The sequence below is a fragment of the Antechinus flavipes genome, chromosome 4, assembly GCF_016432865.1.
Source record: "Antechinus flavipes isolate AdamAnt ecotype Samford, QLD, Australia chromosome 4, AdamAnt_v2, whole genome shotgun sequence".
Classification (NCBI taxonomy): Eukaryota; Metazoa; Chordata; class Mammalia; order Dasyuromorphia; family Dasyuridae; genus Antechinus; species Antechinus flavipes.
In genome coordinates, this window is record NC_067401.1 from 162,910,990 (window position 1) to 162,938,679 (window position 27,690).

At 35.7% G+C, this 27,690-nt stretch overlaps 1 protein-coding gene across 5 annotated transcripts in view; it reads left to right on the forward strand.

Annotated features, from left to right (window-relative positions):
- Nucleotides 1-27,690, forward strand: part of CCDC57 (coiled-coil domain containing 57) — a 294,880-nt gene that overhangs the window by 184,700 nt on the left and 82,490 nt on the right. For all 5 annotated transcript variants that reach the window (XM_051995295.1, XM_051995297.1, XM_051995298.1 and 2 more), the window contains 2 exons: nucleotides 8,756-8,856; nucleotides 12,358-12,555. In XM_051995295.1, the coding sequence (XP_051851255.1) occupies nucleotides 8,756-8,856; nucleotides 12,358-12,555 (299 nt within the window). The remainder of the gene's footprint in view (nucleotides 1-8,755; nucleotides 8,857-12,357; nucleotides 12,556-27,690) is intronic.

Below are 27,690 nucleotides of genomic sequence, written 5' to 3' on the forward strand. Positions count from 1 at the left end.
AGACCCCAGTCTCTGTCCTGAGTTCGAGCAGGAGGAACAATGGAGAAACTGCGTCACACCACAGGGGCTGAATTGGCCCCCAGTCCTACTCTCCGGTAGGGAATTGGGGTCTGGCCCTGTTTCCCTTTTTATCCCAGGACAGTCCCAATACCTCAGGGCCCGGTAAGCTGGGTCGGCAGTGCTGAGATACTTTGCACTCCCTCTGACCCCTTCCACCCCTCCCCCATAGAGTGGGGAAAGTGGGGGGAAGGCTTAGGATCTTTGCTTATTGAGGAACCAACTCCTTTTAAAGAAAGGCAGCACAGTTAAAAGATTTCTAAGAGCTTAAATTGCATTCTTATCTTGAATACATATATAGTCCTCCAGTTTCCCCTGACTTCTTAGTCTATATCCTGAACCAACACCAGGAGAAATTATCTTTCCTGGAAATTAAGAGTGAAAGGGCTAAATTCGAGGATACTTAATACTTTTTACTATAGACAAATAGACAAATGCTCCCAGCATTTTCTCCTACTTCTCCTTGTTAGATGGGCCATCAACATTCTTACAGGCAGCCCACAGAAGGGACCTGCTGTCATCATCTCCACCCTGGATGACACCCTGGTTTCCACCCTGGTTTTAACCTGCTCCCAAGATCTGGGCTTCAATCTTTGTACTCTCAACTGCCCTTCAGCCTGGAGAACATGGGACAACTGACTGGGAATAACTGACTGGGAGACACCCCTTACATGCCCTGCTGCCATCCCCAAAACCCACACCTCACGCCTCACCTCTTGGCATGAACCCCAAATCTCTATGACCCTTGCCAGCTCGAAGCAGTTAAGAGGAGATCGGCGCCCCTTTTCCCATATGCCTTTGGAGGTGACTGCTTGAGGGGGGGATAAAGAGGGGACCCCTGAACTTGGAAAATTCTGGAAGGAGAAAAATCTTCAATTCTGTCTCAATAAGAGACAGGCAAAGCCCCATGTCTTTTTCCTTAAATGAATTTAAGTTCCAACTGCTTGAGGGGGGAATGATGTGGGAAAGATTCCTTTCTAGATTCCCACCCTCTCCTAATTAATAATGTAAATTGCCCTTTAACTTACAAATCCTGGTCCCTTTGAATTCCAATAGAAGATCTGACCTGTTCCCAGCCCCACCCAGATCTGAGCCAACTTTGGGGCTACACCCGAAAGCCCCTCGAGAAAAATCTTCAATTCTGTCTCAATAAGAGACAGGCAAAGCCCCATGTCTTTTTCCTTAAATGAATTTAAGTTCCAACTGCTTGAGGGGGGAATGATGTGGGAAAGATTCCTTTCTAGATTCCCACCCTCTCCTAGTTAATAATGTAAATTGCCCTTTAACTTACAAATCCTGATCCCTTTGAATTCCAATAGAAGATCTGATCTGTTCCCAGCCCCACCCAGATCTGAGCCAACTTTGGGGCTACACCCGAAAGCCCCTCGAGCTAAGTCTCCTATTATAAAAAAGGCCACCCTGGGAACCCCTCTTTGCAGAGATTCCAAACATGGCTACCATGTGAGGACCCTCTGTCCAGTGCCCTCCTTATCTCTACCTTCGCCTAGACTTTTAACTTTGCTTATCCAATAATAAACCTCTTTTATCAATCTAGCTCTCCGGGCCAATAAATGCTTTTATTGGGAACTAGCCCGCTACTAGACTCCCTTGCGCCAAATCTGTACCCTAAATCTTCCACCAGACCTTAACCCTAATTTCATTTAGGAACCCCAAATCTAGACCTCAACAGTTTCTGTTCCAAGGTATATGCTTTGAGAAATGAGAAAAATAGGTGAAAATAAAAAAATAAAGAGGAATAAGTATACTATAAATACTTGTATTCATTTTTCTGGAGAAAAAAAAAAGAATTAGAGTTTTGAGTTACACCAAACTTACAATGTTGAATCCTGTCATATTTTGTTAGATTCATGATTTTCTGTTTAGGGGTGCTCTTGTATAGTTTGTGTGCATGTATGCTTATATGTGTGTATATTTGTGTGTGCATATACATTGCGTGTTTGTGTATACATTTGTGTATGTTTTCTGTGTCTTTCAATAAATCTCCAGTTAGGATCTACCTAATATGCTGTAGACCTTCTTTTGGTTAGGATAATAGTAACTTAATAGATACTAGTATATGTCTGTTCTCTTCTCTCTTGTTCTCCATGACCAGTTCCCTTGTTTTCTAATCATACATGTTTTCTTGTTTCATCTATTTATAGCAAAAATGTCAGTATACATATTGTTGTTCTTGGACTATTTGTCCAGTCGTTCCTTGTTGGTCTGAGATTGGCTTTAGGTGCTAACAATTGCGTTAAGTTTATAGATGATCAGAACTGTGCTCTTTGCTGCTCTGTGTTCTCTTTTCAGGTACTGTACCACCCTCACTGCCCAAAATAACAGGATTATCGTAGACAGAGGACATAGTTTGTTTTTGTAATTGGCTTCCTGTAGTCAAAAGCATTCATCACTTGGTTATAAACCTTCTGGTGGTGATCCTGTTTTTATTAAACTGATGCTCTGACAAATATATTCTGTCACTAGGCCTATATTTGAAGCCTTTCCAGCTTGGTAGAAGTGACCAGAGCTTGTATTTCACTAGCTTAACTTTCAGGAATGAGGGAGGTGATGTGTACAGTGGCAAGAACATTAACTTTAGAATCAGGGGGAATCTGTTCAAATCCCATCTCTGATGGCTTACCACCCCTGTGGTTAGCTTATATAGGCCTCAGTTTTCTCATATAAAATGGATGAGTACTAATTAAATTAGAACCAAAATCAATAAACATTAAATGTGCTAGGCACTATGCTAAACACTGCAGATAAAAAAAGGGGCAAAAAATAGCCCTGTCCTCATGAAGCTTAAAATGGAATAAGAGGAACTATATGCAAATAAAAAGACACAAAATAGAAACAAAACAAGCTATAAATAGGATAAGGAGGAAATATTTAACAGGGAAAGCACTCAAATTAAAAAGGATTGGGAAAAGCTCCCGGTAGAAGGTGGGATTTTACTTGAAGCAAGGGAGGTCAGATGTTAGATTGAAGGACAGTCACACAGAATGCCTGGAGCCAGAAATTAGGTATCTGGTTGGTAGAACAGCCAGGAGCCAGTGTCACTGGATCAGTAAGATATAAGAAAACTGAAAAGATAATGGGGAGCTAGATAAGGAAGGGCTTCTTTGAACACTAAACAGAACATTTTGTATTTGCTTCTAGAGACAAAAAGGAGCCATTCGAGTTTATTGAATAGGAGGCTGATAGGGTCACACTTGCACTTTAGGAAAATTACTTTAATGGCAGAATGGAAGATGGATTGGAGTGGAGAGAGACTTGAGGCAAGCAGATCCACCAGCTGGCTACCATGGTGATCTAAGCATGAGGTGATGAGGACCTGCACTAGCTTAGCAGTATCAGGGGAGAGAAGGGACTGTCTAAGAGAGGTGAAACCAATAGGCTTTGGCTACAGATTGTACTCGGGGAGAAAGGGAATGGGGTGAAAGATAAAGCCAAAGATAACTCATAGGTTTCAAGCCTGAGGGACTGGGAATGGATGGTGTTGTCCTCTACAATAATAGAGAAGGTAGTATGGGGATAGGATTTGGGGGGAAAGTGAGTAAAGTTCTATTTTGGACTGTTGAGTTTAAGATATTTACTAAACATTCCAGCTCAAACAAAAACAAAAAAACCTAAAAGACTGTGAGATCAGCAGTGAGTTTGAAACCAAATAAATAGATTTGAGACTCATCAATGAAAGATGATGACTAAATCCATGGGAGCTAATGAGATTGCCAAATGAGGTAGTATGGAGGGAGAAGAGAAGTTACTGGATAAAATTCTGTAAAACATCTAGGACATAATCTAGAGGAAGATCCAGCAAAGAAGACAGAGAAGGAGGACCATAGTGTCTTAAAAAATCTAGAGAGAAGAGAGTATCAAGAAGGAGAGAGTGATCAGTAGTATCAGAGGCTGTAGAGGGGTCAAGGAGAAAGAAGACTGAAAAAAAGGCCATTGGAATTTGCAACTAAGAGATCATTAATAACTTTGAGAGAGAGCAGTTTTAGTGAAATGATAAGGATAGAAGTCAGATTATAAGAGGTTAAGTAGAGAGTGAGAAGAGAGAAAGTGGAGACACCTATTGTCAACAGTCTTTTCAAAGAGTTTAGCTATAAAGGTCAGAAGAGTTATAAAGCACTAGTGGTATCATGAGTTGTTTTTGTTGTTGTTGTTGTTTCTTTTCCAGGATAGGGGAGACATGGGCCTATTTGTAGTCAGTAGGAAATAAGCTGAGAGAGAGAAATTGAAAATAAGTGAAAGAATGGGCATGATAAAGGGAGCAATCTGTTGACATATACAGGATGGAATAAAATCACTTGAACAAGGAAAGAGGTTAGTTTTGGCAAAGGCTAAGGCTGTTTCATCAAGTAAGATAGTGCTTAATGAAGAGAGAGAGGCAGAAGGTATCTGAGATAGGAGATAAGGAAGACTGGAGAGGAGGAAGCAAATGGATTCAGTTTTTTTTCTGTAATATGTGAGGGAGCTAAATGATGCAGTGGATAGAGCACTAGCCCTGGAGTCAGGAAGACCTGAGTTTAAATCCAGCCTCAGACATTTATGTGACCCTGCACTTAATACCAATTGTGTTGTAATGCCGGAGACACTGAGGCAGGAGAGAGATTAGAGAGTTTTAATATTTTATTAATGGGAGAGTAAGATTGACTGGACAGGACTCTCGTCTCAGATTATCCAGACAGAGACAAGTATACTGGGACCAAGGAATCCATATTGGTCCCAGGGCTGGAGGACCCAAAGAATCCAGCGTCCAGCATACAGCTGCCAGATGCCATTCTCCAGCAATGAATGAAGGAACAACAACTTCTTAAATACCTTTTTGAAGACAAAGAAGAGAAAGGGAGGGAAAGTTTTTTTATCAGGGAGGAGAAGCCATAAAACCTAAAAATTCCAGAGACAAAGAAGTAAAGATATCATGGGTTGGTCTTCGAATATTCTAAAGGAATATTATAAATCCATAAAAGAGTCAGGAGAGCTACTCTTTTATCTTGCTAATTTACAACCTGAGAGCGAATAATCCTTAGTTTTACTGGGTCAGAGACAGAACAGTTAAGGTAACTGAGACAGGGAAACTGAGTCAGGACAGTTAAAGAAAACTGTGGCATAACAGTGTCACAAAAATTAGGTAAAAATGAATTATGAAGCAAGATTCTCAACTGAGAGAATGGGAGAGTGAGAGTTTTGTAAAAGCCATTGTGGAGATCGAGATAGTGAGTTTAGGATGTATAGTAGGATTGCCTAAAAACTAGGAGGGCCCAGTTGAGATTGTATGATGTAAATTTGTAATGGACCCAGTTAGAATGATTGTGTAATTTTCTTCATCTTTGTTCAGGAGCATATTTTTTGGAGTGAAAGCAGCAAATGGCTTGTCTGGGCATGATGGGTAATATAATAAAGGGGCTGGGTATTTAAGAGAGATGGCCAACTCTGGATCTATGATCTTGTGAATCCAAAATCACCTTCACATCTCTATAAGATATCAAAATAATAATTTTGTAGAGGAAGGTTATTGTAGCTTTTCAATAAATATGAATAATTTATTGATTTTTTCCAATCATGTTTACTAAACATTATTTCACATTTATTTAACTTAGAAACATTAATGGATTCTGTGGAGCTCTATAGAATAAGGGCTTTTGTTTTCATTTTAAACATTTAAATAGACATTTCATTTTTTCCTTCTTCAATCCATTTTCCATATTGCTAAAGTGATTTTCTTCAAGTGCAGTTCTGACAATATTAGTTCCCTACTTCAGTAGTTTCTCATTACCTCTGAAATAAAAACTTCTTTTGGTATTTAAAAACCATAACAAACTGGGCCTAACTTCCTTTTTCAATCTCATTATATAAAATTTCCCTTCTCAGCCAAAGTAGCTTTCTTGTTGCTCATTACACACACTCTTCCTATCTACAAATCTTTGCACTGATATAGTAGAATGAGCTCTATGCAGACTGCTTTTTTGGTAATTTAAGTCAAATATTAGATCAAATTTTTTTGACCCTTGTAGTATTCAATATTTAAGAAAATGAACTTTACTTAGTTATGGCATTGAAACAATACCCAACAATATGGCACTCATGTAGGGTAGAATTGATTCCCTTTACTTCTAAATCCAATTAAGCTTTAGGAAAACAAGTAGCCATATACATATGACTAAAGGAAACTGTGTGACCCCTTGAGCCAATCAAATCTTAGGAATAGTTTCCTTGAGTTTTAACAAAAGAATTAACCTAATCTATATGGGGTTACAATTCTTACAGGGATTTCAGGGGATCACAATTAGCCATCTCTGTTTATGCACATTTTGTTCCACCATTATAAAATAAGCCTTACCTTGAAAGTCAGGTCGTTTCATTTGGCTTTTGAATTTTCATCACTAGCACAGTACTTGGCTCATTGTAGATCATTAATAAATGCTTGTTGATTGATTGATTCAAGGGATATATGTCATTCTAGCAAAGCACCTTCTCCATATTTAAATAGTTCTGTGATCTCATTGATGAGGATATTTCCTCCAACAATGCAATTCATGGCCCATCCTACTTTGTACAAAGTAGGTACTAAAATACATAAATTAAGTTACAGACAAATTTAGTAAAATGATTAATATTCAAAATATAAAATATTTTGTACATTTCTAGATAGGCAGAATGTTTAGAACAGAGGCAATCCAATTTTTGTCTCAGGGAAAAGGAGCTTAAATCTGGCTTTGAATGATACTGGAGGGAGAAGTAGCCTAGGGTTATAGAATCTTATGTAGACATGATGAGCAGAGTAAGAGAAAACAGAAATAGAAAAAAAATTTTCATATAGGTAAAATATTACTTTTAAAATCAAACTTTTTTAACAGTATCAAGATTTTTTTTTTTAGTTTCTAGCATTCTTTTTGTAAGATTTTGTGTTCCAAATTTTTCTATCTCTCTCCCCCATATCTTGCTTCCCCAAGACAGCAAGCAATTTGATATAGATTAAACATGTACAGTCCTTTTTATGTTTCCGTATTTGTCATGTTGTACAAGAAAAAAATCAGACCAAAAGGGAAAAAACCATGAGAAAGAAAAAGCAAAAAACAAAGTAAAACAAACAAACAAACAAAAAAAACAAATAAAAAAGGTGAAAATACTATCCTTCAATTCATATTCAGTCTCCCATAGTTCTCTCTCTGGATGTGGATGGCATTTTCTATTTCAAGTCTATTAAAATTATCTTGAATCACTGCGTTGTTGAGAAGAGCCAAGTTCATCACAGTTGATCATTACATAATTTTGCAATGTACAATGTTCTCATGGTTTTACTCACTTCACTTAGCATCGGGTCATGTAAGTCTTTTTTAAAATTATTATTATAGCTTTTTATTTACAAGATATATGCATGGGTAATTTTTCAGCATTGACAGTTGCAAATCCTTTTGTTCCAGCTTTTTCCCTCCTTCCCCCCACCCCTTTCCCCAGATGGCAGATTGACTAATACAAGTTGAATAGGTTAAAGTATATGTTAAATACAATATATGTATCATGTAAGTCTTTCTAGGTCTTTTCAAAAATTAGCCTACTCATCATTTCTTAGAGAATAATAATATTCCAGTACATTCATATACCATGCCTTATTCAGCTATTCTCTGACTGATGGGCATCCATTTAATTTCCAGTTCCTTGTCATCACAAATAGAGCTGCTATAAACATTTCTGCATATGTGGGTCCTTTTCCCTTTTATGATCTCTTTGGGATACAGACTTTATAATGGCATTGCTGAATCAAAGGGTATGCACAGAAAAACAAACTTTCTTAATGAGACTTTTAAAATTGCTTAAGATTATCTGTTGTTCTATATTTTACACATGGAACCAAAAAGTACAGTGGGATAGTGTTGGTATCCCCACAACCTAAGTCAAGGATCATAGAAACCATATGTCAGAGTAGGACTTGGAAGATGAAAAAATGCTGTAAATAGATAGCATAGATAGCATTTATAGATAGATAGCATAGATAAATAGATAGTAGATAGCATTTATTTTTATGTTTGTGGAGTATATATATATATATTACATTCAATCCCATGCATCTTTATATGAAACCTAAAGCAAAAATTTAGAGTAATTGAAGAATTACCAGATGTTTTTACATTCTCTCTGAAGCCTCTGTCCATCTTTTTAAAATCATTTTCTATAATAGATATTCTAATATTTAGTACTATGTAAACATTTTGAATGAAAACATTAACAGGATCCTCTAGTTAAATCTATTTTGATAATTATTATTCCCTACAATACAATATAACAGATATTCAATAGTATTTTAAAAGGTTCCTGCTATCTTTGAACAAAGATTAATTTCCTGTTATGTAGTGTATTTTTAACTTTCTGTGGTTTTAAATTCTTCTGAAGAATTTAATTTTAAGAAACATTAAACAATGCAATGGAATAAGTACTCAGAGAGATTATAAAGTAACTGCCCCCAAAATACTTTTCAGTACTTTACAGCTAGCCGACATGGATGATTTAGATATTTATTCATTCTTAAGGAAAAGAGCTAAACCCTGTCTCAGTTTCTTTCATTTCTGTTGTTCTATATTTTACACATGGAACCAAAAAGTACAGTGGGATAGTGTTGGTATCCCCACAACCTAAGTTTCTTACTAAAACTTGAAGTATTCTATCTTATTACATCAGTTAATCTTTCCATCAGGTTCCTTACTGCCTGATAAAGTTTCCATTGGAATGTCTTTGAAGAAGCTACAAGCTAAAGCTACTTCCTTGGATTCCTTGGTAACTCAGCTTAAACAAAAGGTAAGGCCTCCTCAGAATTGTTAATTGTCTAAATAGTTGTAAAGTTTTTTCTTGGCTTGGATATAAAGTTGTTTTTCTTTTTTCTTTTTTCTTTTTTTTTCTTTTCTTGGAAATGTTTCTTTCTTTAAAATTCTATCTTTTCAATTCCAGACAAGAAAGAAGCCAAGATCAATGTAAAACAGCCACATTTTGCCCTTTCCCTAACTGATATGAACAAAGTACTTCATTTTTCATTTCTCTAACTCACCACCCAGTTGGTTAGTTAGATATTAGGAACGTGTTTTCTGAAGACCAGAGTCAGCCTAAGACTTTAGGCAGAGTAAATGTTATCCTTACATGACAATCAATTCTTTGCACCAGGAAAAGAAGCATTAGTAGGAACTAGTTTTAATTAACTGTGAGTAAAATTAGTTTTAAGTGAAGAGCACTGAATTCTTTTCTTGGCTCTACTTTCTCCATTAGTGATCATCAAATATTTTTCCTTATTTGAGCCTATCTCCAATTATATAAAATTTAGATGCTAACACTTCCAGGTGTCAAACATTTTAATCTTCTTGGGTAAAAATATTCAAGTAGTATAAAGGGAGAAATAATGAAGACTAGATTTGTGATTTCATTGGTATGGAGAAATTCCAGATGAGGAAACTTCTTATACCAATGCACTTTATCTGCAATTTATAATCTTAAAGAATTGTCTAGAGTACTGAAGAGATTAAGTGATGTGTCAAGGATCATAGAAACCATATGTCAGAGTAGGACTTGGCAGATGAAAAAATGCTGTAAATCATTATTGATCAGAGAAACGCAAATTAATTCGACTCTGAAGGACCACTTCACACCTCTTAGATTGGCTAAGATGACAGGAAAAAGAAAATGATAAATATTGGAGGGGATGTGGAAAACTGGGACAACACATTGTTGGTGAAGTAAACTGATCCCTATTGTGAGCAACTTGCAACTAAGTCCAAAGGGCTATTAAACTGTGCATATCCTTTGATCCAGTAGTATCTCTACTGGATCTATATCCCAAAGAAATTATAAAAGAGGAAAAAGTGATCCAAAACAATTTCACTAAAGAACTAAGTCTATCATAGTTGAACATTACATGATCTTTCCATTACTGTGTACAATGTTCTCCTAGTTCTACTCACTTCACTTAGCATCAGTAAGTCTTTCCAAGGTTTTCTGAAATCTGCCTGCTTATCAGAATATAATATTCTATTATATTTATATACCACAGTTTGTTTAGTCATTCCCCAGCTAATGGGCATCCTCTTGATTTCCAAGTCCTTGCCACCACAAAAAAAAAAAAAAAAAAAAAAAAGTATACAAATATTTTTGTACACGTGTACAAAATCCTTTTCCCTTTTTTTTATGATTATGATTTTTATGCTTCCATCATACCTTGGGTCATGCACTGAAACTAATAAACTCCAACCAAAGAAATGAGAACAGAATTGAACTGATGTTTAGCAGGGAAGGCTTTCAAGTGATCCTTATCTCTTCTCCTCTCTATTACTTAATTTTCCTGAGAAGTAAGTGTAATGTTTATTACGGCTGCATAGGGAGAGCTGGAGGATAATAAGTATAGTCAGGTAGGTTTTTTTTCGTACTAAGGGTTCATGGATTAGGTGGCTTTGGCCAGCAATGATTATTAGTGGAAGAAGTCAGCATGATAGAACTAGCAAAGGGCCTGATAAGGGGTCTAGTGAGAAAGAACTATTATAGTTGTACCCAAGGTCAGAGTTGTGACTAAGAAAGAATACAGCTGCACATTTTACACTCCTTTTCTTTTTATCCTTACAAGACACCATGCAGTGGGTATAGGCAAAATGGCAGAGGAAGTAGTTGAGTGAACGCTCCCCCAGAACTTATCCAGATATATAAATGATCTGGACTGCATCTTGAGGAGTAAAAAAAAAATTGAGTCATTTTCCCAATCCAAGTCAGCATGGAAGAATTTATACCAGATCCATATCCATAAAGGGGCATCCCCTTAAACTCCAACTGGAGCATAACAACACAACAGAGGCCAACTAGCAGTTTTGTCTAGTCAGTTCTGGATCACAGATTCAGAGTGGATTGAGGAAGGTACCTATGCCCAGAGGTGTCAATCCAAGGTAAAGAGTAATTATGGGCTTGGAGTGGTATTCTCAGAGAGGAGCAAAGTCAGAACTAAGCAGCACTTATGTGACTTAGACCCAGGAACAGAACTGAGTTTCAGTTTCAACTTCCAGCCCAGTCTGAAGCCTATCAACTTCAGCAATTAGATTTTACTCTAAATTTTTGAGAGCACTTTGAGAGCACTGAAAGCTTTCAATCTCCAGTTTGAGCTATTCTTGAAATCTAGGAATAATACAACCCTTTAGTACCACCAAAAAAGCAGCAACAGAACCAGCCGAGTATCAAGTACAAAGATGGAAAATAGACTGGAAGAATGAACAAATAAAAAAAAAAAAAAAAACCGAACCTGCTATGGTTCAGAAATACTCAAGACCCAAATTCAGAAGAGAATGACTCAGAAACATAGAAGTAAAACCTCAAAAAAGAACCTAGCTTGAGAACAATTTCAATGAAAATTCCTGGGAGAAATTAAGCAATAATTTAAAAAGAGGAGTTAAAAATTATTTCATCAATGAAATGAAGGCTCTAGGGAAGGGGGTGGGGGAGGAAGAACTATAGAAGAAAGAATTAGAAAGAGAAAAAACAGTTTGATACAAGAGGTACAAAATTTTCCCCCAAAAAAACTTCTTGAATAAAAATGAACCAATTAGAAAAACAATGACTGTGAAAGATTAGAAACATTATTAAAACAAAGTCAAAAGCTTGAAGATATAGAAGAAAAATGTAAAGTATCTCATAGTAAAAATAACTGGAAAAACAAATTGAGGAGAAAATTATTCAAGAATCAATGTATTTCTTGAAGGCTATAATTTTAAAAAAAAAGAGGCTAGATATCATATTTCAAGAATTATTAAAGAAAGTTGCCCATATCAATTTTTGATCCTCACAGATATCATAATGTAATTTATGATATGGGGCAAGTCCATTACTAATGCTTTCTTTTTTATTCATATTATATAGAACAAAAATCTAAAAATATCTAAAAGAGATAAGTAATAATTCCAAATCCACTTCCAAAAGGTGCTTTTTGCAAGTGCCTCCTTAATACCGTCTTCATATGCCTTAGGTCTCCTCTACTTTACATGCTTTTTCTCTTATAGTTATTTGCCACTCATTTTATCTTTTGAAGTTAGAAAACCAAATCCCAACTACTGTTTATTAACTTGTCATTTTGAGCAGATCTCTGCTCTGTCTAGACATCATTTTCTTCATCTGTTAAATGAAAGGATTGGATTAAAACTTTTAAGCTCTCTTTCAATCAAATCTCTGGTTTTCCTTCTTGGTCATGTCCTTGATTTATGTTATCCCATGTTTTACTGATCTGTTCTGAAGCTGAGTGAAGTCCTTTAAAAGTATCTTTCTGATTTGGAATCATAGGTGCGACGGAAACCATTGGATATGGATGAATTCCAGGGCCAGCTTTCTAGCCAGCTAGATCAAATACATTTAGAAATTTCAGATCTACAGAAACAGGTAACAGAGCTCAAGATACATTTCAATACAGCCAAGAAAGAAGGAGGGAAGACTTCTAACAAAAATCAACAAATCCTTGAGTCTTTGACACTTGGAAAAGAGGTGAGTAGGTTCAAGTTATATTCAGTCAATATCGATAATCCCTACTCTTTGCATATTAGTTTTCCTAATAGTTTTTATCAAGTAGGGAGTTCTTTTCTTACATGGTTTATATTTCCAATTTGTCAGCTATTACATTATTGAATTTCATTGTTTCAAATTTTCCCCTTATTAAATCTATTATATTGATATACCCCACATCTTCCTGTCTCTTTTTTCTTCCTCTCTTTTTTTTTCTTTCTCCCTCTTCCTTCCTTTTTCTTTAAAATAATACAGATGATTTTTATGACTCCTACTTTATAATATATTTCAAAGTTTAGAAATGCTATTTTTATTTCTTTTCCTCATTTCCTTTGATATTCTAGATTTTTGTTTTCTAAATGAATTTTGTTATTATTTAACATGTTATATTAATATTGTTATTATTTGTTATGTTTTATTATCCTGTTGATAATTTGGTTGGCATAGCATTGAGAATGTTAAGTTAATTTTGTTAGTATTTTCATTTTTATTGGCTCAGTCATGAACACTAGATATCCTGTTGCTAATTAAGTTGTATTTTATTTCTTTAAGGAATATTTCGTATTTAGATCTATGCAGAGTCTGGTATATTGAAAACCAGATACTTGATGCATTTTAAGTTATTTGGAATGGGATCCCTTTCTGGTATTACTTTTTAAATGCTTTTTATTACTAAATAGGAATGCAGTGGAAGATATATTTTGTAAGCTTCAACTTTGCTAATGCTATTAAGAGGGAGGGAAAAGGAAGGAAAGAAGCATTTATATTGTATCTACCAGGTCAGGCACTAGCCTAAGCACTTTACAAATCTAATTTAATGTCTGCAACAACCCTGAGAAGCAGATGATGAATTATCCCCATCAGTTAAGAAACTGATATCAACAGAGTCATAGAACTAGTAAACTTCTGAGGCTGGATTTATATAAACTCAAGGCTTTCAGACTTCAGCCTTAGTGTTCTATCCATTGGTACCTATTTTATTATTATTATTATTTTTTATTATTAAAGCTTTTTATTTTCAAAACATATGCATGTATTATTTTCAACATTCACTCTTGCAAAAGTTTGTGTTCCAACTTTTTTCCCTTCTCTCCTCTAACATATATAATCCAATATATGTTAAACATTGCACCAATTTAAAAAAATTAATTGTTGTTTTTCTGGTTATACATATATATTAACTTTTAAATCCACATTTCTTTATGAATCATATTGGGAGAGAAAAATTTCAAAAGGGAAAAATCACAAGAGAAAAAAACAAACAAAAAAAAACAAAGCATGTGTTGATTTACATTGACTATCTATAGTTCTCTTTCTGGATGCAGATGGCATTTTCTATACAAAGTTTATTGGGATTGTCTTGAATCACTGAACCATCTTTCATGGTTGATTATTGCACAATCTTGCTGTTATTTGCTGTTACAAGAATACAATGTATTCTTGGTTCTGCTTTCTTTTGCTCAACATCAGTTTTTATAAATCTTTCCAGGCCTTCTAAAATCAGCTTGTTCATCATTTTTTATAAAACAATAATATTCTATTGCTTTCATGTACTATAACTTATTCAACCATTTCCCAATTGATGAGCATCTGTTCATTTTCCAATTCTTTGCCATCACAAAAAGGGCTACCACAAACATTTTTGCACATGTGGGTTTCTTTTTCTCCTTTATGATCTCTTTGGGATATAAGCCCAGTAGAAACACTGCTGGATCAAAGGGTATGCACATTTTGATAGCCCTTTGGGCATAGTTCCAAATTGCTCTCCAGAATGGTTGGATCATTTTACAACTCCACCAACAATGCATCAGTGTTCCAGTTTTCACATTCCCTCCAACATTTTTCATTATCTTTTCCTGTCATCTTAGCCAATCTGAGGGGTGTGAGGTGGTGTCTTAGAGTTGTTTTTATTTGCATTTCTCTAATCAATAGTGACTTAGAGCATTTTTTCACATTACTATAGATGGCTTTAATGTCATCATTTGAAAATTGTTCATATTTTTTCATCATTTATCAACTGAGATATGACATATTTTTTTATTTCTAATACACATTGCTTTATGAATCATTTTGGGAGAGAGAGAGGATGAATGAAAGAGAATGAAAGAGAAAAACTATGGGAGAGAAAAGAAAAAAGAAGTAAACACAGTTGTTTTTCTGGATGTAGATTGTATTTTCTGTCCAAAGTCTATTGGGATTGCTGTTATTATGTATAATGTATTCCTGGTTCTGCTTGTTTTGCTCAGCATCAGTTCATGTAAATCTTTCCAGGCCTTTCTAAAAATCAGCTTGTTCATAATTTTTTATAGAACAATAATATTTTTTTTACTTTCATATACCACAGCTTATTTAGCCATTCCCCCATTGATGGGCATCTACTCATTTTCCAATTCTTTGCTATCATAAAAAGAGCTGCTATAAACATTTTTTTGCACACATGGGTCCTTTTCCTTCCTTTATGATTTCCTTGGGATCCAGACCCAGGAGTGGCACTATTAGGTCAAGAGTATGCACAGTTTTATAACTTTTTCTTCATATGATATGGGCCAGAACTCTGAAACAAGGATTCTTACAAGGTGTTAAGTCAGTGGAATTGATGGTTATCTAGCTTAGCATGGTGAGTAATAGTTCTCTAGTTCAGTACATGTACTTAGTACTTAATATAGTTCTACAAGATTCACACTTATGATAATGTAATTTTAAGAGAGCATATAAGCTGGAACAGACTCAGCCAGAGTCAAAGTCAGAGCCAGAGAAGACAAGCAGACTAGAGGCGAGAGCTCAAGCTCTCAGAGCCAAGGAGAGAGAGATTCATTCCCTCGTCTACTTTTGTGGTGACTGGATGCCCTTGGACTCAGCCAGATTCATTCCATTTTCATCAGCCTCATGGTGACTGGCCTCCTGCACTTCCCCCACTAAGACCAATGCCAGTCTGAAAGGCTCTCCAGAAAGCTGCTCAGCCCCAGGCAGAAGATAATAAAGGATTTGGACTTTTAACACCTGGCTATTCTGATGGTGATTAATCTACTGAAAAGAAGGCTGTCCCAGAGACCTCCAGAAAACCAAACAACAACATTACAGGCTTAGTTCCAGATTGTTCTTCAGAATGGTTGTATTATTTCACAACTCCCCTAACAATGCATTAGTAGGAATGACTTGTATTCTTATAAATTTGACAAAGTTCTTTATATATATCTGAAACACTGGCTGTAAAGATTTTTCTCCCAGCTTTGTACTTTCCTTTTAATCTTGTTTGTATTGGTTTTGTTTGTTCAGAAACTTTTTAATTTAATGCAATTAAAGTTATCCATTTGATGCAGTTTGAATGCTCTCAATTCCTGGTGGTCAAGAGGTTAGTGGCAATAAGAGAGTTAAGAATCCCCTTTAGATCGGCTGCAGGTTTAGGAGTGAAAGAATTCACTCATTCCCGAATTATTACTTGCAAAATGAAAGTTTATTGTTGGATAGAAACCAGTTTGCCAAGAGACTGACTTCTATAGTGACAAAGACCTATTTGGAAATGGAGTTTTGGCTCTGAGAATGCTTTCTCAGGGGGCAGAAGGGTCCTGGCAGCTGAGCAAGCTACTTAGGGCCATCTGCAAAGAATGAGTTCAGATACTGTCCTTTTTAAGGAGTCTTGGGGCTTCAGGAGCCCAGATTCCTAGGCTTAGATTCTTGTCAATATCCAGCCCAGATCTCCTACTGGAATTAACAACACTTCAAACAGAGCTTTTTTGACCAGGATTTCTAATTGAATCAAAGGCTTTGGCATCCTGGAAAGATAACTTATCTGGTGGAATATGCCTTCCCCAGGAGGGGCTGAGACTTTGAAATGAATCACAGGTCAAAAGAAAATACAGTTCCTTTTTTTAAATTATTTTTTGGCCTGTCTTATTTTGTTTATTCTTTGCTTATACATTTTTCACTTAACAACAATAGTGAGGTTGGTGATGACAACAACCCCAAGTCAAGTTATATAGAATTAAAAAAAAAAATTCACAAATCAGATTTTTTTGCAACATGATGAATATAATAATATGTTTAGAAGAATTGCACATGTTTAATCCATATTAGATTCCTAGCTGTCTTGGGGTGCCAGGGAGGAGGAAAGGGAGAAAAATTTGGAACACAAGGTTTCATAAAGGGAAATGTTGAAAATTATTTTTGCATGTATTTGGAAAAATTAAATACTATTAATAATACTTACAAATCAATTTCTACAGGACAACCCTGAAAGTTAGGTATTTATAAATAACCTTTTTTTTTTTTAAGTTAAGAAAGTCTAGTAATTCTTTATTCTAAGACCTTCTCTCTCTCCTTTTTTTTTATTATAGCTTTTTATTTACAAGATATATGCATGGGTAATTTTTCAGCATTGACAATTGCAAAACCTTTTGTTCCAATTTTTCCCTTCCTTCCCTCCACTTCTTCCCCCAAATGGCAGGTAGACCAATACATGTTAAATATGTTAAAGTATATGTTAAGTACTATCTATCTATCTATATCTATATGTATATCTATATACACATATACACATATCCATACAGTTATTTTGCTGCACAAGAATTCTTGGAAAACCTGTAAAGGAAATAAAAAATGCAGGTGGACAAAAACAGAGGGATTGGAAAAGCTATGTAGTGATTCACACTCAAGAAATATAGTTTCTTAAAGGGAACACAACTTCAGTAAAGGAAACAGTTCCCTCCTGCTTCACATTTAGCATTTCATAATGTTTTCTAGTTCTTCTTTGGTCATAAATTCCTCCCTTCTCCAAAGATCTGATAGGTAAACTATCCCTTCCTCTCCTAATTTGCTTATGGTATCACCCTTTATGCCCAAATTATGTACCCATTTTGACCTTATTTTGGTAGGGGTGACTAATTTTTTTTAGTCAGTTAATATCTATCTTCTCACTCTCTCAACTCTATGTATTCTTCCTTCTTTTGACCAATTCAAATGAAAGCGAAGTTTTCCTCTCTCTTCTCTTTCTTTGAATAGATGTGTATTTGTATAGCCTAATAATTTGAGATAATTTTCTCTAATCTTTTTAGTCCCCTTCATCCTGTCATCCTCCCCACCCCTACTAGTGTTTTTTTTTTTTCCTTTCTTTTTATTCTTTCCTTAAGATCTTTAAGACATAAAGGACAGCTAAATGGTGCAATGGATAGAGTACAGGCCCTACAGTTAGAATTTGAGTTCAAATCTGTCCTCAAACACTTAACATTTACTAGCTTTGTGACCCTGGTCAAGTCACTTAACCACAATTGTTTTGCCAAAAAAAGTGTGGGGAGGAGGATTCATTTAATTGATTTTCTCTATGACTCCTCATGATGTTAGGTTTTGGAGGGAACACATATATTATTGACTTATATTTAAATGTAAGTTTATTTTTGTTTAATCCTTTTTTTTTGTTCATTCATGTTTACCTTTTTAACTCCTTAACTACTTTGTGAGCTTTGAAGTTTCTACAAATCCCTAGTAGTCTTATTAGGCATGCTAAGAATGCCTCTGTTTAATTAAAGATGTTGGTGGTGGTTTTTCTGGGGAACTTAGTGTTAGATTTAAACTTAGCTCCTTTGCCTTCTGGAATACTGTATTCTGCTCCTTTATGTTGGTGAGTGCTAAATTATGTGTGATCCTGATTGTGTGTCCTGGGTATTTGAATTCTTTCTTTTTAACTTTTTGAAGTATTTTTTCATTAATCTGGGTACTCTGGGGTTTTGGCTGAAATTATCCTAAGAGTTTTCATTTTGGGATTTCAGGAGTTGACTAGTAGATTCTTTCTATTTCTACTTTGCCCTCTGGTCCTAGTAGATCTAAACAGTTTTCTTTTTTATTCAATTTTATTTTCAGTTCCAAATTTTCTTTTTTATCCCTCCTCATCCTATCTACATTAGGAAGGCAAAACCCATTGCAAATTTGCATAGTCATGCAAAACAAATTCTGGAAGTAGCTCTGTTTAAAAGAAAGAAACAGAAATGTTCAATTGACACTGATCTAATTAGCTCTCTCTCTGGAGGTGAATAACCTATTTTATCTGAAATTGTGGTTGTGTTGATCAGTTTCTAAGTCTTTCATAATTCTCTTTGCAATATTGTTGAATACATTGTTTTTCTAGTTATGCTCACATGAGCACAGTATTAGAATATTAGTTCATATAAGTCCAGATTTTTCTGAAGCCATTCTCTTTAATATTTCTTATAGCCCAATAGTAACTTATCATTCATATATCATAATTTTTTCAGCCATTCCCCAAATAATACGTTTCACCCTCCAGTTTCTAATTCTTATAACAAATTGTTATTGTTCATTCATTCATTCATTCAATCATATTCAACTCTTTGTGACCCCAAGGACCAAAGTTCATAGGGTTTTCTTGACTTGAATATTGGAGTAATTTGGTATTTCCTTAGCAGGTTAAGGCAAACAGAGGTTAAGTGATTGCCCAAGGTCACATAGCTAATAAGTGTGAAACAACATTTGAATTAGGGTCTTCCTGATTACATCCCCAGCATAGAAGTGCTAAAAGAGGATAAACTTGTAATTTTGAGTGACTTTAACACAGGGAGTCCTTGGAAGGAAAGGAACAGTAATAGCAATCATCACTTACAACTGAAGAATTGTGCATCTTGTGACTTCTTCACTACCAAGACTGTCTTCCATTTACCTAAATACAACAACACATCAAAGATGCACCCTCCCAACAAGCATTGGCATTTAATAGACCTCCTCATTATAAAGAAAAGAGATGGATATATCACAAAGATGATATATAATACAGTATTGATCTAATCAGGGACTCATCCTGTCCAAACTAAACGTTCACATTCAATAAAAAGGATGACACCCCTCCCCTCCCCCCCCCCCCAAGGCAAGATGGCTATCAGGAGACTCAACTTTGACACATTAGATCACTTCTCTGAACAAGAACAGTTTATTGACAACTTGGAGGGAAAGTTGAGTCAGCACATGTTAATAATAGTGGAGCTAAAAGGAGTGGGCAACATTTAGAGATGTGGTGTACACTACAGTATTTGCTCATCTGGGCCAAAACAGTTGCAAACATCAGGATTATTTTGATGAAAATGAATGAGGAAAGTCATAAGTTACTAAATGAAAATCAAGAACTTACAAGGTTTACCAATAGGACAGTCTATCTCTAAGGAATAGTATTTAACTCCATCAGAAATAAAGCAGGGGGAGAGCTTAGAGAGATTCAGGGGTCTTGGCTCAGTAAGAAAATAAGTGAGATTTAGTTTTATACCAATTGTCACAATCCAATGCACTTTTACAATGTCCTGAAGACTATTTATGGGCCAAAAACCTTTGGTGCCTCTCAACTACTCAACACTGATGGAGCCACACTGATCAAACATGACCTTGCAGAGAGAAGATGAACACTTCTATAGTATTCTCAAAAGACCATTATCAATCAATCCTGAAGCCATTGCCTGTATACTTAAGGTTGAAGTTAATTGCTTTCTAGCTGAACTTGCAACTGAGAAAGAAATATTGAATGCTATTAGAGTCTTCTCATGTGCCAAAGTACCTGATTCCATCCTGGCAGAGATCTTTAAGGATCCACTGCTCATAAAAGCTGACTGACATTCTTCTGGGTTATATGGCAAGAGGAGGTTTCCCCCCAATACAGCAAGAATGCCTCCATTGTCCATCTCTATAAAGGAAAAGAAAACAGATTGTCTTGTGAAAATCACAGGAGAGTTTCTCAGACATTGCTAGCAAGAATTTTGCCAAAGTCCTCCTTAATCAGCTGATCCTTCACCTAGAAGATAGTCATCTACCGAAGAGCCAGTGTAGCCTCAGAAAGGCCGGAGGAAGGATCTATGTAGTGTTTGCTGCCTGACAACTCTATGGGAAATACCAGGATCAGAACAGAGGTCTGTATACAATATCTGTTGATGTGATCAAGGTCCTTGATACTATTAATTGTGAGGGCTTGTGAAAGATTATGGAGAAATTTGGTTGTCTAGAGAAGTTCATCTATTGTATTCCAGTTTCATGATCACATGCTTGCATAGGTTCTGGATACAGGGTGATGCTTTTCCAACACCCATGCTTTCTAACGTTTTGTTTTCCGTGATATCAGATGTTTTTAACAAGGGCAAAAACACATTAAGGTCAGCTACTATAGCTACTGCATTGAAAACACACTATTTGACTTGAAAAGGCTACACCCCAAGATAAAAGTTGAGGGATAGTTGGCATGTGACTTTTTGTTAACAAATGATTGTGATCTCGGTGCAACCTCTGAGGCTGAGATGCAGCAGGGTATGGATGTATTCCAAACTGAATGTCTGCAGAGCTACTCTACTGACTTTATTATTGTATGCCTGTGAAACCTGGACACTTCAACAGGACATGCCAGAAAATTGAATTGCTTCCATTTTTTTTGTACCTGGAAAGACAAGGTACCAGATATTGAGGTTCTCTCTTGAACTAAACTGCCAGGCATTCATACTCTACTGCAGAGAACACATTTGCCTAAAAGACTATTTTATGGAGAATTTTAATAAGGCAGATGCTCATGTGGAAGTTAAAAGAAACAATTCAAGTACACTCTCAAGGTCTCTTTGAAGAAGTTTAATAGTGACTGTGTGACATGGGAGATGCTAGCACAGGACTCTCCAGCCTGGCGTGCCTTCTTCCAAGAAGACTGTGCTATATGCTCAAAGCAGAACCAAAGTGGCACAAAGGAAGTATCAGATGTACAGAAGTAGGGAGGTCTCCATCCCAGTTGTTCAAAGTGGCCTATTTGTGCCAAACTTGTGCCTTCTGAACTCATTGCTCTGACTATTGAATACACTGTACCTTGATCCCAACATCATGATGTTATTTAGTCTTCTTCAGATACAAAAGATGAATAAGAACAACAACAAAAAAAGCCATCGAGGTCAGTATTCAGAGCATTCAGAAGATAGAGAGCATTCCAGATTTGGGAGAGTTAGAAAGAATGTCTAGAGCTGAGAAATGAGGTAGATATCTTGATCTTAAAACAACCAGGAAGCCAGTGACACTGTATTAAAGGGTATTTGGCAGGGAGTAAAGGATAAGAAGACCAGAAAAGTAAAAGAGGATAGTTTATAAAGGACTTTGAATGCTAAGCAGTCTTTTGGCATAATATGATTATTGAGAGGTTGGATTTATTCCTCTAAAAATTTAGATAGTTTTAAGATTTCTTGAAATACCATATTCAAGTTTTTCTTCTGGTCATATCTTCAATGATTCTTAAATGTTTTTTGTTTGTCCTCATTTCCAGATAAATTTTTTTGCAATAATTATCGGATATTTAATCCAGTCTTTTGACTTTGTTTTTAATATTGCTTTTTAAAAATGTTTTTTTTTTTTAAATTCTTCTTACTGTCTCATGGAGTCACTGATATTCTATTTGTTCCATTCCAATTTTTAGAGAGTTAGTTGCTTAGGCAAAGTTTTGTACCTCTTGTGCCAAGCTACTAATTCCTTTTCCAATTCTTTCTTCCACAGATCATTCTTTTCCATTTTTTGTTCTACTGTTCTCTTACTTCATTTATATAAACGTTTTAAACTGTTTTAAAAAACAGTTTAAAAAACCCTTTACTTGATCTCTTCAAGGAGTTCTGGTTGAATTTTTTCCCTTTGAGGTTTTACTTGAGAATGTTTTTTATCTTTTTCTTCTGAATTTGTGTCTGAAATTATCAACATAATAAGGGTTGGGTTTTTTTTTTTTTTTTTTTTAATGTTTGCACATTCTTCCAGCCTACTTCTTGACTTCAGAATTGATATTAGGGCTATTCTCTGCTGCTCATCTGATGGCAAGATCTGGGCTGTCCTATTGTTGTTCTCTTATACTGTTAAGATTGTGTTATACAAAAGGTTAGGGAGATCTCAGGCCAGGTACTTGAAAGTCTTCAGTGTTTCTAAAGTGGTGCAATCCAGGGCAAAGTCTAATTGTTGCCCTAATATCCTGAGCTCTGTAAATTTCCAATCTGGGTTTTGGTCTGAGCAACAGTAGAATACTGCTGGACTCTACCATTGTCGTTTTGTTCAACAGCAGTATTATAGACTTGTCTTTGTTCAGAGATTCCTGCCCTTGCTATTCCCTTGTAGGTAGGTTTATAGGAGAGAAGTAAAATTGTGCTCTGTCTCTCAAATCTAAGTCATATTGCTTCTGTTGCTGGCTCTTCTCAATTCCTTTCCTCAGCATATCACCAATGGCCTCTCATTTGGAAAATCCATTCTTTGTATAATTTTTTGTTGATCCATCTCAGATTGATGTTCTGGGAGGAGGTAGTGGGCAACAAAGCTGCCAATTTACCCCTATACTAATACCCCAGTAAGTGTATGTGTTGGTACCCCATTATGAGTCTAGGACCTCCTCTTGTCTTGGTGTATATTCTCTCCTTGCCACTGGAATGATTTCATGGTATTCTTTCCCTGCCCTGGTCCAGTATCTTTAGATTCTCTGTCTGTCTCTCTGTTTCAAGCAGGACTAGTCAGCAGTTCTAGTCAACTGACTCATTGTAACTTTTTTCCCAGATTTCCCCATCAGGATTCAGTTTAGGATATTTTCTACATCTGTTGAGAGGAGTTTTGGGAAGGGGCGCTTACTGTACTTCTACTACTCCACAAACTTGGCTCCCTCAAATATTAATGATTAGTAATGATAAAAGATGAAAGCAAAAACAAGAGAACTGTATGGAATTGCATTTAAGATATCACTACAGCTTCCACATTACAAAGGAATTTAGAAAGATATTTTCTAGTGCAGGAATTCTTATCCGTTTTAGTATCATTGATCCCTTTTGCTGTCTGGTGAAGCTTGTGGACCCCCTTATCAGAATACTGTTTTTAAATAATCAAAGAAGCTAAATTTCTGTGAAAGGTTAGTAAAAGAAAAATCTTTTCCCCATTCAAGTTTATTTATCCCTTAAATCTATTGTCCCCTTGGGGATGCACAGACCCTATTCTAGTGGAAAGGAGAGGAAGAATAAAGGCTTTGATGAACATATAATATAGTTGCTTCCTTACTAGTTTGATTCAGTTTTTATTTCCTTATAGGAAGTGCTTAGCATCACAGAAACAAGAAAGGAGGTTTTGCTCTTTCAGTAACAATCTTCAACTAAGAAACTATAGTTAGCAGTCTGTTCTCTGACTTCTAATTAGCAATCTGTTCTCTGACTTAATAGTACTGAGTAGCAATACTAGGCCACTATATCTGATAAAAATATAGATTCTGAGCAACATTAACATGCACTTTCTAATTCCACTCAATTTAATTTTTAATAACTCAATTTTTCAAAGTGAGATGGTCTTTCTTCTTGAAGAATTTCCTCCATTCTGCCTATGTAATTAGTCAAAGTCTAAGTGATGCTCTTTAATTTTTCTTTGCTTTTCACTAGGGGGCAATGTACATTTGCTAATTGTCAACATACTCTCCAAACAGGATGGAATATCTTCTCGTTGGCTTTCAATAACCCAAAACCAGGGAAATGATTTTTAAATTTAATATCATGATGAAATCCTGTTTAGTATCATTAGGTGAATGACCTAATTTTTATTTAATATTTGATTTTATTGTTATCTTTATATTTTAATGACTTTTCTTTGAAAGCAAGTTTCTTTGCTCTCCCAGCTTTATCTTCAGAAACAAAAACTTCAAAGAATAAAGTTTCCTTTGTAGTTCAAGTAAAGATTTTTATATCTAAGCTAACCAACTTTTCCTTACCATAAAGGATTTTTATAACAAAACTCCAAAGTAGATGTCTGCATAGTCCCTGTCAGATTTTAGAAGAGCACCTTTTCAAATATACAGGGCTAAACCTTTTACAACTACATAGTCTCCTAGTTTGTTATATAGTATTAATTCAAACTTTTCAATTCTGCTGCACAGATTATTAATACAAGAAGTAGGAATATATTTGCATTTGCTTTCCTTACTAGGTTATAGAATGTCAGAAATGGAATGAATTGTTATTCTTTTTAAGAAAAAGTATTTAATGTTACATTTTAAATGTTTTTAGCATTTGTTTAAAAAACTTTTGAATTCCAGATTTTCTCCTTTATCCCCATTAAGCCTCCATCAAGAAAGCACATGTGAAGTTATGCAAAACATTTCCATGAAAGTCATGTTGTTACAAGAAACATAGGTCTCCCCCCAATAAAACAAAACACTCAAAAAAATAAATTGAGAGGTATTGAGAAAGAAAGAGAGAGCAAGCAAAGGAGAGAGAGCAAGAGAGAGAATAAGAGAATGTTTCAATCTGTATTCAGATCCAATCAGTTCCTTGTCTGGGTATGACTAGCATTTTTCATCATAAGTTCTTCAAGTTGTGGATCGTTGTGTTGCTGATCATCCCAGAACATTGCTATTACTTTGTACACAGTGCATTTCACTTTGTTTGAATTCATGGAGGACTTTCCAAGTTTTTCTGAGAATATTCTCCTCATCATTTCCCATAGAACAATAATATTCTATCATAATCACATACCACAATTTGTTCAGCTATAACACAAATGATGGGCATTCCCTCTATTTCCAATTTTTTTTGCCCTGAGAAGAGAGCTGCTACAAATATTTTTGTACATATAGGTCTTTTTTCCCCCCCTGGGGCAATTGGGGTTAAGTGACTTGCCCAAGGTCACATAGCTAGGAAGTGTTGAGTGTCTGAGAACTCAGGCCCTCCTGACTTCAGGGCTGGTGCTCTATCCACTGCACCATCTTGCTGCCTTGTTCCTTTTCTTTAAAAAAAAAAAATCTCTTTTGGGATTCATGCCTAGTAGAGGTATTATTAGATCAAAATATATGCATGATTTTATAACCCCTTGGGTATAGATCATATCTTTTGATTACTCTAACACTCACTAGTAGGTAGTGTTTCCCAAGCACAAATAGCTACACCTCTCTCTACAGGTTCTAAATCTAACCCTAAGAAGTAATAGGACTTCTTCTAATACTATCAACTAAAGCCTCTATTCTGGTGTCAATGTATCCAATATTAATTGTCAATAACAGCTAACATCACTTCCATACCATTGATTCCAATTTAGCTAGGTAATATCTATTAGCTTTTACAAAGGGACACTTATTGAGAAGCTATAGCAAGAACATAAATATAAAAACATCTTCCCTTTTGTCACCCCAGTCTCTGGGGAAAATGGGCTCAAACTTAAAGAGGTTGCTACAAAGCAATCTTAGAAAATTTGTTTCCAGATTCAGTGTAGTCAATGGACAAGTCTTTCTTTTGTCTGCAAGACTTAGGATTTCAGCTGCCTTTGATCCATTGCTTGTCTGGGTCCCACAAATTGGAGCCATATTACTTAGCCAGCTTAGCTACTGTCAGACTCTGGTATGGACTCTAGATGTTATGAGATCTCAGAAAGCTTGCATTAAAATAAAGAAAACACAAATAGGAGGCAGCCTTGCCCTAACAGTTTTGCTTAGGAGTCCATATACTAGACTGGGGAGTCAAATCTCTTCTGCATTGTCTTTGTTTGGTCCCGTGTCATTCAACTTCAGGCTTTCTTTTCCATGTCTGTGACCCAACAAGAGCAGCAACAGTGCTGATCCCCAGTCAATATGCTGGGTTCCCATTCTCTAAGGGTTTCTTCCCAGTCATACTACTTATGTTCCCAGAGGTTATTTTCATCTCCCTCTCATACTATTGCTTTCACTTAGGAAAAGGGAACGAAACTTATCTTTTCAGATGTGCTTGGAACCCCTCTTCCTTAACCAGTCTGTACTGTTCTGCAAGCATTCATTTAAGTTGTTCCAATTCCAATTGTTGCATAAGCTATTAAGAAAAACAAGCATTTATGCTAAATTCTGTAAATGAGGGAAGGAATAACATTTATGAAGCATTTATTGTGTAAAAGGCTAAGTATTGGGTGTGCTAAGCATTAAGACTATACATAGAAAAGTAAGACGTATCAAGAAGTACACATTTAAAATAGGAGAAGTATTCAGTTCCAAGAAAATGGAAAGAACCTTAGGTTACAGTATTAAGACAGATGGTAATGTAGCTGCTTTAGTGCTATTTCCATTAACAAAATCATAACTGTTTCTTATGTTAATCATTTGATAGTACCATGAACTTTGATGTTATGAACATTTTTTCCTGGGTCTTTAGCTGATGTAGCTATTGAGAAGCTGAGACTGTACATCTGAAAAGGATTAGAGTTACTAATCTCTTTCTACAAGCCTTTCTCTCCTGGATATTGGGTATGGGGGGTAGGTTGGAATTAGGGTTGATAGTCTAGGAGTACTGCTGTTCATGGGACTCTTGTCCCATGCCCCTCAGTGACAGCTTTTTTGGTGTTTGGTGTTTCTTTTGGTGGCTCCTAGGATAGTAGACTCAGTCTCCAAAGGGATTGTTCTACAAGATGATGACTGTGGTAATTTGCCTGAAAACAGGGCCAGTAGTCTGGGGTAAAATGTGTTGTAATTCCTGGAGTTTGGGGTTCAGGATCCTAGACTATCTCAACAAGGCTTTGAGTGATCTCTGCTATATGTTGATTAAGGTTCTTTATTGTACCCTCTTGTAGAGCCAATGGCAGTAATAGAAATCAAAAAGGAAATAAGAGAACAGTAGATAATGGAGATCAGCATTAGGATAATATAGTATGTCAGAGAACTGTCATTTCATTGCTTTGATAAACCCTCCCACCAAGGCAGATTAAAATACTATCAGTAATATTTATAAGAAACATATTTAGGAGAGCAAGAGTTACAGAGGAATATGTAGGAATAAAATATAAGAAGAGAAATTATGTAAGATATGTAAAACAAAAACTAATTGTCCTTTAAATCAAAACAAGGCAACAGTAGAGATAAACCTGAAGGAATGAGGGTTCCTCAACAAAACGGATTTCTGTTACCAGCAAGCAAAGTCCTAAAAGGAGATTTCACTGTTATCTTACATAGTCAGATATGGCTATCATTGTGAACAACAACAAAGTCTCATTACAGAGCATCACATAATACAGAGTCCTTGATAGCTCAAATTCATTGTCTAACATCTAATAACCAAGTGTACTGGATTGGCCACTTCTTTCTAGTCTTTGTTTTCCTACCTATTAAAAAAACGGAAGGGGGAAAACTAATGATGCATATTGGATATT